Source organism: Ursus americanus, chromosome 3 (genome assembly GCF_024610735.1).
Source record: "Ursus americanus isolate L20-20 chromosome 3, mUrsAme1.1.p, whole genome shotgun sequence".
In the NCBI taxonomy this organism is placed as follows: domain Eukaryota; kingdom Metazoa; phylum Chordata; class Mammalia; order Carnivora; family Ursidae; genus Ursus; species Ursus americanus.
In genome coordinates this window covers 88,268,525-88,284,348 of record NC_142129.1, presented here as the reverse complement: position 1 = coordinate 88,284,348, position 15,824 = coordinate 88,268,525, and the positions used below count along the sequence as shown (strand labels likewise).

The window sequence follows — 15,824 nt, the reverse complement described above, 5'->3', positions numbered from 1 at the left end:
AGGCACTGTAAATAATTTGGAGGTGCAGCTTTGAACATTACCATTCTTAAAACCCTGCAGTGATTCGGTTGTGAGAACAAGACATTCTATAAAACCAGATTGGAGTATCTGAGTGGCTCAGTGGATTAAGGATCTGACTTCAGCTCAGCTCATGATCTCACGGTCCTGGAATCGAACTCCTCATCAGGATCCCCAGTCAGGAGGGAGTCTGCTTGTCCCTTTTCCCCCTGCCCTTCCTCCCACTCCTGCTCTCTCTCTCTCCCTCTCTCTCTCTCAAATAAATAAATAAAATCCTTTAAAAAAAGCCCAAAAAACACAAAACCCCAAACACCAGATATCAAGGAGGACTCCAGTACTCAGAAGGAGGCATGGGATTCAATTTGAAACTAAAAGATCAACTTGATAGATTGTCAAGTACCCATGGAAATAGATTCCCATTCAAACGACTGTGTACTTATTGTTTAAAAAAAGTCCACGTATTAATCCAGGCTCTGCCACCTAATAACTGTGACTCTGGTCAAGTTACATAACCTCTAGAACCCCCTTTCCCATGGAAACTAAGAACAATCAGTACCTCATAACCCACTGTGGATGAAAGGCCATGATAAATACTAAATTTATGGTATCTTTACTATGTGCTGGGGGTTCCAAACCGCACGATGTTTGTGTTTCTCTAATAATGTTTTAATTGTTATCCATTTTCTCCAACAGATAACATTCCTGATAAAGACATTTCCCCCAAGCCCACAATTTTTCTTCCTTCAATTACTGAAGTAAAGGTCCATAAAGCTGGAACATATCTTTGTCTTCTTGAGGATTTTTTCCCTGACATTATTAAGATAGATTGGAAAGAAAAGGATGGCAAAAGAATTCTGACATCCCAGCAGGGAGACACCATGAAGACTAAGGACACATACATGAAATTCAGCTGGCTGACCGTGACTGGAGCGTCACTGGATAAAGACCACAAATGTATCGTCAACCACGAAAGTGATAGAAGAAGGGTTGATCAAGAGATTCTGTTTCCTTCAATAAACAAAGGTATGTGTGTATAAATATGACTATAACCTGCCAGAACTCTTTGTTTCAAAGGGAAAACCCTACCTTTTCTGCCAAGTATTAATGAAAACAAACAATTAGAAATTTTTCTTGAATGTTGTTACAATTAACAGCATCAATGTGCTGCTATTTCCCCAGAGAATTAAAATAGAATGGGCTTTGGAACAGATGGAGAAAAAGAAAAAGACAAATTCACTGAGCCTTTCTCTCACCTCAGTTTTATCATCCAAAATATTAACATCACAGCAGTGTTTTTTACAGTCATTTCATGGATTAAATGAAGCAAGACACATGAAAGCACCTAGCAACCTTGCAACTACAAATGCTCAAAAAGAGAGTCCACTTTTGATGATTTTACTTGATCCGGAAATAGGAACAATTATACATCTTTCAGGAATGTTCTACTCAGCAGTCAAAGTCCTTCTCACTTCAGTGTGGTCTACTCAAAGTAAACCCACAAACAATGAGTTCTTGATCCAGAAAGAAGAACAATTATACATCTTTCAGGAATGTTCTACTCAGCAGTCAAAGTCCTTCTCACTTCAATCTTGCTCTACTCAAAGTATAGCCCACAAACAATGAGTTACAGGAGACAAAATGCTGCTCATTTGAGGGAGCCAGATCACGGCTCAACCAGAAATAGTAATTTGGCTACTGAGGTTTTAGTACGGTCTTGAGATTTTCAGATTTGAATTTTATATACCAGCATAAGGTGAAATTTGCTAAGTAAAGATGGGGTGAAGCTCATGTGTACGATCATTCTTCCCTTCTTACAACGAATGCGTTTCTTACTGTGGGTAAATGCTGCTCGGCAAACATGATTGTGGTACTGGCATGTGCCAGGCCTGGAAGGGACGGAGGATGAACTATTGTCCCAAGGAGGAGCCCTACAGTAATGTGAATATCCTTTTCCTAATCATTCGGGTCACTTGTGATTCAGGGATGGTGACCCAAAGGAGCCCCATTGGTACAGACGTGGGACATATTTAGACAGTGTGGGCAGGCGGCTGAAAGTGCTCTGGCCTGGCTGTGATCTGGTAACCTCTAGACTCAGAAGTCGGGTCTTGGCATTAACACCACAGACCAAGGCCCCAGAGGGCCCCTAAGAAGGAACCAGTTTGTACTTTTCCCTGTGGTTAATGAGCACTTTTTAAGCATTGAGGGGGAAACACATAACAAGACATGTGAAGACCTTTCAATACACAAGTCTAAATTTCTGAAGTAAGTATTGGTCTTCTTGGAGTGTCAAAAAAAAAAGCCCCGCAGACTCAAATGGCAACACTTAGTTTAAGGCCCCACGTCACTAAAACCAAGACTTAATACCTAAACCAAGAGCAATTTCAACCCCTCAGAAGAGTAACCTTTAAACAGTCAACATGGGAATTTCCTGGTCAGCACCAGAAAGATTCCCAATTGACCTCTCTGATCCCCTTGGGAGGGTGACCTTGCCTAAAACAATGGATTCTTTGCTAGGAATTTCCTTTTTCCACTCACTCTCTATTGTAAAAACTTTTCCATTTCTGTAGTCCTTTGGAGCTCCCCTCTACATGCTAGATGGGATGCTGCCTAAGTCATAAATTGGTCGATTGATCAATCTTTAACAATTGATCTTTAACATTTACTTGGTTGAATTTTTGTTCTTTAACAGTTTTGATGACAATGCTGGAATCAAAAATGGACTTCCAGGGGCATTCAAAGACTAGGCGAAACAGAGAAGTGGTAACTGTGAGCCCTTCGAGTTCAGGATCTTTCTCGGCTGTTCCAAGGGCTGTGGGTGAGTTCTTGGTTCTAAGCTCCATTCTCTGTGTGCTCGAATCCTCATCTAATTGGCTTTGCTTTACAGGGTAGGCCAGCTTAGTCTGCAGAGTGTTATGCCAATGTTAGGTTGTACTAGCCTGTTTGTCTGGAGCCCTGTTGAGCTGGCGTATTTGCCCAGAGTCCAACTGAACTGGCAGGAGGGTCGGCTCAGAGCCAAGCCCCTAACCTTTCAGACCAAATTCCCCAAGTGGAAACCTCAGCAAATTTCCAGGAGATTTGTTGGCAGTGCACACAGTCTTCATGTGGCCAGAACTCGGTAACATCGTTACTGTCCATACACTACTGTGCACATAATTGTTAGTCTTCACTGTATATAAAGCCACTGTTAACAGGGAAAGGTGGAAAAAGCCACAAAAATTGGTGGGCATGAGTCAAGCATTTAGAGGCTTTGAGTGCACCTCGAGAACACCCCCTTGATAGTACCAGGTGGTAAGAAAACGGGCTGGATCAACACTAGGTTACCCTCGACCTCAAGAAAACATCTGCGCAAGGAGCTACCGTGTAAAACACACAATCCCCATTGCCAGACATTTCCCTTTTAGATGATAGTTTGGCTCTGAGAAGCCCAAAGCCGTAGCAAATGGGATCCTTCAAGTCTACAGAGTTAAGCACACAGCTTTCTGATACACCTGTTTACTTTTCATCTAAGGACTCTAATCCCAGGTTACAGCTATCTAGCAAAATTGTAAAATCTTAAAAGCTTGTTTTGTGTACTGAGGAACTGGCATGGTAACCATCCGGTTGAAGACCCCAAAATAATGCTGGAGAGAAACGTAGGGTACAACTCACTTGCGGCCAGGTATGGTGGGACTGGGGTGTGGGTTAACTCCATTTGAGGCTAGTGTCCTACCCAAGTGCTGCCAGACCTCAGGGCAATGACAACCTACATACAATGGCCTATGGGGTACTTTTTAATTAGAGAAGATCATCGTGCAATTAAATATAAGGGTGCCCCAATTAAATAGAAGCCTCCAAAAAGTTAACCATTCCAAGGTCGTTTCATGGAAAGACTCATTGCAGAAGGCTGATGAAAAATTAACCGTGGAAGAAGAACCCAAAACAAAAGACTCTAAGACTGATGGAACTCCTTCTGCTCCCCTCTTTGCTCCTTGGAGCTCTCATTCTAGTCTGAATTGTTTTCCACTCTGAAAAGACTACAGCCATAAACAGAAGTCTGCCACGTTTATGGCTTTATAGACACCCCATATCTACCTCCCTAGGACAGCCCCCAAATGAGCCCCTCCCAGAGTTGATGAGACTGGGTGGTTTCTGGCAAACTGGCACATTGTTCCCTTAAACAGCCGAGTGGACATTCTGGTAAATTCCAAGGCCTGCAGAAGGGGTCCTGAAAAAACTGACAGAAGCCAGGGATGGTTGTGGGTTTAAGTAAAATAGACATATCTTTATTGCTTTATCAGCACTAAAATTAGAAATTTCAGGTGTCTGGGTTTACTAGAAGTCAAGCAAATAGATGTGATCTCTGTTATAAAATGTTACAGGAAATAGCTTGGGAGAATGATGGACTTTGATGTTTTAAAAGGTTTTTTTTCTTAAGTTTTTATTTGAATTCCAGTTAGTTAACACACTTGTGTTATATTAGTTTCCTGTGCACAATATAGTGATTCAACACTTCCATGCATCACCTGTGTGTATCAGGACACGTGCACCCCCTTAATCCCCATCACCTGTTTCACTCCTTCTTCCCCACATCTCATTAAGTTTTTATGGGAAATCTCACCTAAACTATTAGGAACAAGTACATAGAATAGATGTAAAAAATACATAATATTTTAACTAAAGTTTTAAATAGTTTCTCAATGTTTTGGGGAACTTAAAACCTTAAGGTTTTGCTGAGACAGGTCACCTGCTAATTTAAGTTATATTCATTAAATATCTAGATCATTTCCAAGCAAGATAAAATACTAAAGTATTATTGAATAGACATAGGTTTATTTACTTTTGGTTTCTTTATTGCGGAGAAACTGAAGATAAATGTGGGCCTGGTCATAAACATATTTTGTGATTTACTGAAGATTGTTTTAGGAGGAGGCACACATTTCTAGAAATTATGAAATGTATGAATTAGTTTGCCAATCTAAAGAATGCTGGTTAACAGTTCACAACTGCTTGCTTACCAGCTTTCTTTAAAAGTGAAGGTTTCTAAGGGTTAAGAATTCTAATATATATCATGCAGACTGCTGGAAATAATACGGGAAACAACCCAGAATGTAAGGAAAGTAAGATGTGTTTTTTACTAAGAAAAAGTATGAGGAATGGAAATATATTTTTTGAGGGGAAAAAAAAGGATTTTGTCCTAAAGGAAGACTGGTCATCCAAAGAGGGTAAACTGGGGTGTCGGGGTGGTTCAGTAGCTTAAGTGTCTGCCTTTGGCTCGGGTCATGATTTCAGGGTCCTGGGATCGAGCCCTGCATCAGGCTCCCTGCTCAGTGGGGACCCTGCTTCTCCCTCTCCCTCTCCCTCTGTGCTTTCTCTCTCTCTCAAATAAGTAAATAAAATCTTAAAAAACAAACAAACAAGCAAAGAGGGTAAACTCAGAATAAAATCTGAGTGTAAAAGAGAAAGTTGTAGAGGTTTGTACAAAGGGGATCTTAAGAAAGGAATATTATGTGTGGTCGGGACTGACTAAGATTGTAATGAAGAATTCTTATATCAAGAGTAAGCTGGTGAAGCATTACAATTGGTCTCTCTGCCAAAAGGACAAACATTTCTTTGTTTGCTTGTATTCTTTAGAGTTTTGGTCTGCTTAAGTCTCTTAGACCTGGAACATTCCAAAGGATTTGTTAAACTAATTTGGCTTATTTTGTATGTCAAATTACATGGGAAGCATTGTCAAAGAAAACTTCTTAGAAAGGTTTCTTCTTTTTTTTTTAATGATTTTTTATTATATTATGTTAGTCACCATACAGTACATCCCCGGTTTCCGATGCAAGGCTCGATGATTCATTAGTTGCATATAACACCCAGTGCACCATGCAATACGTGCCCTCCTTAGTACCCATCACCGGTCTATCCCATTCCCTCACCCCCCTCCCCTCTGAGGCCCTCAGTTTGTTTCTCATAGTCCATAGTCTCTCATGTTTCATTCCCCCTTCTGATTACCCCCCCTTTCTTTATCCCTTTCTTCCCCTACTGATCTTCCTAGTTCTTATGTTCCATAGATGAGAGAAATCATATGATAGTTGTCTTTCTCTGCTTGACTTATTTCACTTAGCATTATCTCCTCCAGTGCCGTCCATGTTGCAGCAAATGTTGAGAACTCGTTCTTTTTGATGGCTGTGTAATATTCCATTGCATATATGGACCACATCTTCTTAATCCAGTCATCTGTTGAAGGGCATCTCGGCTCCTTCCACGATTTAGCTATTGTGGACATTGCTGCTATGAACATTGGGGTGCATATGGCCCTTCTCTTCACTACGTCTGTCTCTTTGGGGTAAATACCCAGTAGTGCAATGGCTGGATCATAGGGTAGCTCAATTTTTAACTTTTTAAGGGACCTCCACACTGTTTTCCAGAGTGGCTGTACCAACTTGCATTCCCACCAACAATGTAGGAGGGATCCCCTTTCTCCACATCCTCTCCAACAATTGTTGTTTCTTGCCTTGTCTATTTTTGCCATTGTAACTGGCGTAAGGTGGTATCTCAGTGTGGTTTTGATTTGAATTTCCTTGATGGCTAATGATTTTGAACATTTTTTCATGTGTCTGTTAGCCATTTGTATGTCTAGAAAGTTTTCTTGATCTTGTATTTGTATGATTGTGGGAAATGTAGGTAAGATCCATTCTGGTTCTACAAAAAATGGCCCCTTGTTGCCAGTCTTGGGCTGTCCTGATGTCCTTGTAACGTGGCACCGGTCTGTTTCTGAATCAGAGAAAGTAAAGAGGGCATATATGGCAGTGTAGTAAAGAAAAACTCAGGGCTAAGGGAAAAACCAGGACAGCCACTTGGTTCTTCCAGGCTCCCTGACAAACCCCATTTCTCTTGGTTTTGGTTTTTTCATTCCTTCACCCACCACAGGGCATTTAAGATGACTCAAGTTATAAATAGACATCACTGGGAAGACTTCTATGAGTACAAAATGGTTTTCCATCAGTGTCTAACCTGTCAGATCCATAAGCCTGGAAAAACTGTTTTTTCTCCGGAGGCTTCTTGCTTCCTCCCTCTGGGCCCTTTGAATACCCGCAGCTGGACTTCATTCCCCTGCCACTTAGTATTTGCCCTTGTCATTGTGTGTATATTTTCTGGATGGGTTAAAGCCTTTCTCTGTTAAGAGGTTGATGCCCTCATTGTGGCAAAGCACTGTTAAAAAATAGGTTTCCCCCTTGGGGCAAACCTTCTGTGATCTCCCATGACCAAGGCTCCTACTTCACAGGGAAAATCACAGGAACCTTTAGGAAAACCTTGAAAAATTCCTGGGACTGTCCAGTGTACAACCTTCCCCTGATGCTTTGTGTGGCCTGCTGGTCTGACCAGCTAGAGTAAGTCTCCAATGTCTGATGATCAAGCCTGTCCTCATCGGGTTATGGAAACCTTCTTAGATCACAATAAAAAGGGTCCTGTCGGTCACAGGTTACAGCCTGATGACTAGGTATTTTAGACACACCATCAGAGGAAGACAGCCCTCAAATCCCAGTAGAAGGGGGACCTTACCAAGTGCTCCTGCTATAAAACGAAAGCTTGAACTTTGTACACATCCGACAACTACGGAAGTCTCCACCTGACACTGGGTCCTGCCCGGACGCTAGTTTCTGAACCAAATGGAGAGACAGAGAAGTAGCTGACATCCAAACAGACTGCTTTCACCTAAACAGGGGTTCAAGACGTCATACTTGAACTAAATATGAAATCCTTTCTCCCTCTCTTCATTTCCTTTACTCTGGAAATGGCCTGTATCTGTCAGATCATTGCCAAGGGGCCTAACCTCTGGAATTAGAGCAACATTTTATTTCAGGATATGAGAAAATTTAACCCTGGTCCTAATTTTTCTCAAGGTAAATAAGATATCTCATTGGTTGACTCCCTTAAAGTTACATCCAGAGTTAATAGGGACTACCAAAAAGCCACCAGGATTCACTTAATCCACCAGGATTCACTCCTTTGGCTGGCCCTACTTCCCTGGTTAGGGATAAATGTAAATGAGGTATGATCAATATGTTCTTCATTCTTGAAATCGTTGCAGAATCCCTCCTAAAGCAATGGCTGCCCAACAAAAGTCCTTAGACTCTGGCCAAAGCAGTGCTTGAAAGTCAGATAGCCCTGGATTATGACTCAGCTGAGCAAGGCTGGATCTGTGCTGTCGGCAACACCACGTGCTACACCCAGATGAACACTACCGGGGAAGTTAAAACCCAGTAAGATCAGATCACGGTGCCAAGCCACTTGGCTTAAAAGAATGACTCCTTCAGCAGAGTATTTCTTGCTTATGTGATTTCAATTGCGTTGAGTCTTGGGGACCATGGCATCAAATGGCACTCCAAACACGGGGAGTTATCCTGTTTAGAGGCATCATAACAACCTGCTTGGTGTGTTATGTTCTCTCAGAAGCTTGACATGCAAATTCAAAGCCAGTAATCTCCAAGCATATGATCTTTCTAAGTCTGGAACATCACAATAAAGAGAAGGACCAACTCAAAAACCATAAAGCTGAAGTGGTAACCTGTGAATGTCACAAGGGTTAAGCAAAAAGGTCAAGACCTGTGAATATCACCCAGAGGAACAACAAATACTGTGAGAACTTCAGAGCAGTTGCTGAGAGTGGTGGTAATGCCTCAATTTTGATCCCATCGCTCAGTTAAGCTGAGAATCTGATCAAAAGGCAGGGCTGTTAACAAGGAAAACCACAGGCTCAAAATATACTCGCTTAGCTTAAGACCACAAGTCAGTAAACCAAGGCTTCATAGCTCCCCAGCTGCAGTTTCAACACCCAGAACTGGAACCTGTAACCAGTGGTCATGGGAATTTCCTTGTCAGCACTAGGAACTTACTGACTGACTCCATCCATTCCCCCAAGGAGGGTGACCTTACCTAAACCAATGGATTTCTTGCTAATAATTTCTTTTCCACTCCCTCTCTATCTTGAAAAACCTCTCTCCTGTAGCCCTTTGGAGTTCCCCCCTACGTGCTAGATAGGATGATGCCTGATTCATGAATATGTTGATAAATACAGCCAATTAGATCTTTAGAATTTACCGAGTTAAATATTTTTTATTTCCCTGATTCTTAGTTTGTCCAATGATCAAACTAGGGTGAAACAGTTACCTTTCTTTCTCCTGACCTGTGATGAAGAGCAAATGAAATTATGTCAGTGAAAATGCTCACTGTTAAAAACATAACATAGATGAATTCATTCTTATATTTACTGATTTATTTATATTCTTTCCTAAAACTAACTAAAGTAAGATGACACAGACAGCCCCAATCTTTTATTTCTACAGCTAACAGAGAGGAAGCAAATGAGCAAGGCATAAATTTAATGCAACCACTGGGCTGAAGTATCCTGTTAGGTTTTGATTTTTCTAGTGTGTACAGAAAAGTGGAAAGTACAGGAAGTTCCATGGTGATGATTATGGTAAGGGAGAAGTTCCTGTGTATCTGGTGTGTTTTACGTGGCACTTATTTCTGAAAGGAATGTTTCCCAAGGTCTTCTCATAGCAACAAAGCTAATGAGGGCACTTCTGTTAATACAATTCTACGGCAGATTTCTAGCGCTGGTCATGGGAGTTTTTGGTTGTTTTCGTTTTTTGATGAAAGCTTGTATATATATATGTGTATATACAGGAAAGTACAGAACAATGAAGTAATTCGGAAGAGAGATAAAATTCATCTTGTCCACATTTTTGATCAACCTCGATTGAGAAAGGGCAACTAGGACACGCATTCTAATTTTATTATGAAAATTGTTACCCTACTGTCTTTAAGTGAATCAATGAATGATGATAAGATACTTTTATTTATCTTTTTTTGAAAATTTTTAAAAATTTCAGTTAGTAAACATACAGTGTTATATTAGTTTCAGGTGTACAATATGATGAATGAAGTCACTGTATGGAAAAAAAAGATATTTAATGTACTTTAACGTGAGCTCTTTAAGATAGTTTAACATTTAACATAATTATATTCACATTTTCCTTCTTGGGATTTACCCCAAAGCTTATACCTCAAACTCATTTCTTCAAGAGCACAACCAAAATAAGTTTGTGTGGAGTGCTTGAAATTAGACACCAGAACCATGTCTGTGTGGACAAGGACACACGGACCAGAAAAAGGACAGACCAAAACAACCTGGCAACTCTCTCTTCCTGCATCCAATGGTCAATGATCATTTTAAGGATTTTTGTCTTTGTATGTATGTGGAGTGTTTTGCTTGTTTTGTCTTTCTACACTGTAGATAAATACAGCTCTCACCTCAGGTTTTATGTATTCAGACAACTATCATGTGAGTTGGCCCATCATTCTAGCCCTGCATTTAAATGCTGAGCTTCTGTATTTGCTAAGACTAATGAAAATATCTGGAAGAGATGATGTCTGAGAGGCCACAGTGGGGGAGTTATGTTTGATTTCAATGGGTTGTTTTACAAGGTGCTTTCCACCTGCTCTAATTCATTTAAACGCCCACAACCACGCTCTGAGTGCGGGTTCTGACAATCACCGGTATGATTCTTGGCAAGGTACTTAGACTCTTAAATCTTCCCTTCTTCCATGTACGTGAAGTCCTCCAAATTCAGCTCATATCAGGGTAACAGGGAGATCAGATGAGATAATGCCTGTGAACTTTTACCTCGTGCCTGGCACAGTAATAATCACTCAATAGGTATTGGCTTTCATTAGTATTGTCGTCATAACTGCATATGCCACCCGCCACTCCAGAAAATCATGTGTCGGTGTTGAGGATATGGGGGAGTGCATGATTTGAAAGGTAGGGCTGCTTTCTTTTGCCTAGAGGGGAAATCTACCTAAAGCAGACTCCTTCCAACATGTAAGATTCTGCTGTGCATTCTAGCATTGGATGAATTCATTTTGGTAGCAACCCTTCATGTCGGCAGTGGGTGCCGAGAACTGCACAGCAGCCACTGTTTTGTTATTTTTCTGTTCAGCAAGTATTTATAGGTCACCTACTTTGCGGGAGGCTCTGTGCTAGGAGCTTTGAGCATAAAAGGAAAACAAGATAGTGTTAGGCATTACCCTCCAGTTGTGAGGAAAAAAGAAAAAAATACATCATTCATGAATTTCAGCATCTTCATGTGCAGAAATATAATATATGGATTGATCTGCTGAATTACACAGACTCAGAACAATGCATATAAGTAATGGCTCTCTCCTCTCTGTTTACAAATTCTATCTCTCCATCCATCCTTTAACCCACAACACAGACATATGTCAAAGAATGGTTTTGAACAATTGAATAATACTTGCTCTCATTTCTTTTAGAATTCACTGCTATTAACTCCACACACGCTTCTCTGACTGATGAAGATGGTAAGTGTTTGGCTATGTTTGCCTCTATGTTACGCGACAGCATTTTTCCCACCTGAGCAAATAACCTTTGAGCTTCTCTGGCTTCAGAGAGAAACCTCAGAATGGCTGGCTCTTGCCAAATAGACTGAGCGATATTTGAGGTCAATCCATCGTTTCGCAGAAGTCATGTTCACACAGTAAATGCCGGTTTGGGTGGGAGAGGACTATAAATTAGGGCTGCAGTGATGTGCTCTGAATTCTTCCAACATTGGACTCCGTTCACTTCTGCAGCCTTTGTTACTACTGACTGAGGAAACCTTGATATCAAGTTGCTTCTAGATTTTTTTGTCTTTGTTCTTGCTGGTAGTTAATAACATGAAGTGACACCGAGAGTTTCTTGTACAGAAGGTGTTGTGCTGCACTGCGAGGGCATTTTGTTTAATTCTCTTAATACTCACTGTGAAGGATTTTATTCCCATTTTACACATGAAGGCAAGGAGCTAAAATTATTTAAGTCTCCGTGCCACACAGTGAGGTCTACATCTTCAACTCAGACCATCTGAATCGAGAGTTCATGTACTTACTCAGTTTTTATTCTTCCTCTAATTCCCAAAGCCAAGACCCTGTGACAGGTGCACACGTGGGGAGGGGGTGTGAGTGCAAGGCTTCTGGTGCCCCAGACTGGACTTAAACTCTACTCTTTTAATTATCAGTTGCATGGATATGGGTAAAGTATTTACATTTTCTGAACCCACCAAAAACGACACAAATAACATCTAACATATAACGTGACATACGTGGTATCTCATTTAGTGGTTACCTGATAAGTACTAGCTCCTGGCTCTTCTCCCCACATATGTAGAAAGGAAATGACGAGGATCATTGGTTCTAGCCCTGGTGATCCACTCTCCATGTTCAATATCAGGGACTTTTGGACTCTAATTATCATCATCATCTCCATCATCTTCAATATCATCATCACCCGACTTTATATTGTTGTTTAATCATTTTGATGCCTTGGGTATTTATTGCACATGGAGATGCAGAATTACATCTCAGAGCAGCTGAGAAAGTGTCTTTAAATGCCGTGTTGCTGGGATTGAAATCTGGGTTCTAGTACTTACTAGTTGCATGAAATCAGGCAAATGGCTTCTCTCTCTGTCCTCAGTTTATTTGTAAAATGGGAAGAAATATGTTAATCTCATATGTTATTGAAAAAATTAAGTAAGATTTAAGCTTTACAAGCAAAGTTGTTAAAACAAATGACGTTTAGTTTGTACTTAATGGATACTGCCTCTTACTCTTGCTTAGAGACACAGTGGGGATGAAAAAATGCTAAAAGCTATTTATCACCAATGCATTTTTCCCATTGGATTCACTCATTATAAACACAACGTTACTTTTAATACTTTGGAAAATTCTAGGTGAATTTCACAGGTGTTTGACTGACTTGACCTGCAAACTGGGTTCTGAGTTGTCTCAGTGGTGGTGGTGGTGATGGTGGTGTAGGTGTTAACTATCTGGTTGTGCTGGTGTGAGAGTGTCACTTCAACCTAAGTCATCAGATACAGTCACCCCTCACCCATTAAAAGTCTTAGCCTTTCAAAACAATATGTGAAATTAATAAAATGCTTCTTTCAGACACCCTGCAGCTGCAGCTCACGAACACGTCTGCCTACTACACCTACGTCCTCCTCCTCTTGAAGAGCCTGGTCTACTCCGCCATCATCGCCATCTGTCTGTTTGGGAGACCAGCGCTCTGTGGCAATGGGAAGAGCTAACACATGGTGGCACCAAGGCTCCACCCATCTCCATTGGCTATTGTCGCTAAAAGTGTCTGCTGAGGATCTACCAGGGCTTTCATTCTGAGATTGGGTTATTTCAGTTCACATGTGTCTTTTTGTCTTGTGTCGTTATTGCAGAACGGGTTTACAAACCGCTGAGCAAACAGAAACTTTCACTCTGCAGCAAGAACAAATGCTGTCATGACTCAGGGGCGGGGCTGGGGGACCATCCACAGGGGTCTCAGCACTGCTCTCTCCGTAGTGTCCACCAGCCCCTCAGCCACCCGGTCCCCATGCCTCTGGGTAGAGCCAGAGTCCTGGACTCTTTAACCAGATGATTGCCTGGAAACCTTTTAGTTTACGTACCTGGAAGCCGCCATCCTTGCTACCTGAAGCTTGTACTGTTTTTTTTTTTTATAATAAGCACAATAAAAGCAATCAAAAATCTACTTTTGTCTCTGTGTTCTTTCATTTGGTGCAATCTAACTAAGAGTTCAAGGTAAGGGACAGTGTGACAACTAAGCCTTGTAAGTCAGCGTTGGTTGTAACAATGGTCAATTCCACATTTCTACTTCTTTCCCTGAGACAGTCCTTATGACGCCTTCTTTGGGGCACTGGCCCCAGGGGAGCCACAGCCAGTGATGGTGCCCAGGTTATTTCTCCTTCAGAGTTCAGCAGATTCAGACTCTGGCGGTAACAGTATAACCTGTCGCATGACTGGCAGTTGTGCTCAGATCTATCCCAGTGTGTCACAGGCATCATGTTTTTTGGCCTCATAAGAATCCCATGAGAGCTGCAACTAACACTGGAAAGGTAGGGTGGTGGAGGGGATAAGTGCTGGACTCTGAACCCCAAGTGCTGGAGCTTAGATCTTGGTTCTACAGCTCTCTGTGACATAATTTTCTCATTTGTCAAATGGAGTTACAGTGATTAGTCTCCTGGAGTCGTGTGGGTGAGATGAGGTAATTATGTTGGGTACAAGCAAGTCCTCAGCCGCATTAGCCTCTACTGTTTGCAGCTCTAAGTTAGAAACAATAGAAACACACATGCACACACACTACCAGCTGGATACTCATTTGCATGTATGTGTATTATTTCTACAAACATGGGTGTAAAACAAAATGTTCACTGTGTGGGAAGTTGGTAAAAAAAATTAGTGGTTGTATATTTTTCTATTTTCACTATGAATGCATTTAGTGTAATAAGCTTTATATATTAGAATTCAAACAATGTCCCATTTCAAATTGGAAGGATGTTTTGTCTATTTACAATCAGCCTCAGTTTCCGTGAAACATGCCCTTTTGGAAACCAAGTAGAGGTTCCCATTGGAAACAACATAAGACCCAGCAGATAAAAGAAGAGGAAATTTAATTTCGATCTACTCCTTGATTCTCAAAAATTTGTTCAGATCTGTTTGGGCAAATGCCTGGGCCTCTACTTAGAGATCTGGAACTGTTTCTGCACCTGGAAAGCACAGAGGCACTGAGGGTAAACTGGCAAATAACTAAAGCTGTGTGGGCTGATGTCACTGCTGGGGCTCCCAGACAGTGTCTCCTATGGCTTCCAACTCCTTAGCACCTTCCTTCCCCAACCCAACCTGGGCTGCCCTGGACTGGGAGGTGCAGAGAGAGAGAGGGTGGTCATGTAGGAGACGGTGTGGGTGGCAGGAGGGCACTGGTTGGTGATTGATATACGAAAGAACGTTAGGGTTCGAAGCCAATGGCCAAGAAAGAATTCTTGAGACATCTTTGGTGCAAAAAGGTGATTTTATTAAAGCACGGGAACAGGACCCATGGGCAGAAAGACCTGCAATGGGGTCATGAGGAGTGGCCCACTATATACTTTCAAGTTTGGATGGGGTTAGGGGATAGGCAAGTCTCTAAGGAATTTTGGAAGCACAGTTTCCAGGACCTTGAAGGGGCTAGCTATTGTTGGGAAAATGTCATTTATTACCTTCTAATAAAACCTTAGTCATGAGACCCTTCAGATGTATATCTGTGGGCCATATGCTTGGGGGATGATGGCCAACATGTATCTTGGGGGGGTTAGAGGTAAAGGAATTTTCTGAAGGAATTTTTATATGTTAAAGTAGACTTAGAGGATCTTGGGGTGGGGGGTGGGGGGTGGGGGGTGGGGGGTGGCGTGTAGTTGGGCTAGTATTGTTTTTTGCCCTTAACAGAGAATTAACATCCAGGCAGTTGAGTCCCTAGAGGAATGTCACTCTGCCTCTTTCAAGGACTTGTCAATGGGCTGTAAGTAGTCAGGAAATTGTTCTTCTGCCTTTGTTTCCCACATCAGTAACTGTGTTCTATTTTCTCAGGCTTTTTTTGTCTACATGCTCCGTCAAATGTGTTGATTTGTGGAAAATACTTGAAGTCAAACCGGCCCCTACTGGTTGGAGCTATTCAAGTGGTAGCTTGGGTGTTGAAAGATACAATAAGGACAGTTAAACCACAGCCAACTAGCTCACTCCCCAAAAGCCACAGCTAATGGAAAGAAAAAATACATCTGCACATGCATGCTGTCAAATATCCTGTCAGGCTGTGCGTGGGGGTCCCCCTATTTTATCCCAAGTTCATTCCAGCAGCTGCTACGTGAGTTGGGGTCGTATGACCAGGACTGTGGAGACGCCGCACCCTCAGGCCACTCCGATGACACTGTTCTGAAGGAAACAGCACGCAGACTTGT

At 41.7% G+C, this 15,824-nt stretch overlaps 1 gene segment (V, D, J or C); it reads left to right on the top strand.

Moving 5' to 3' along the window:
* The window catches only part of LOC123789618 (T cell receptor gamma constant 2-like), a 38,777-nt gene extending 25,262 nt beyond the window's left edge, over window positions 1-13,515 (top strand). The window contains 4 exon segments of the C gene segment in view: window positions 712-1,041; window positions 2,708-2,833; window positions 11,326-11,373; window positions 12,994-13,515. Of these exon segments, the coding sequence occupies window positions 712-1,041; window positions 2,708-2,833; window positions 11,326-11,373; window positions 12,994-13,133 (644 nt within the window).
* Window positions 13,516-15,824: the final 2,309 nt, after the last annotated feature.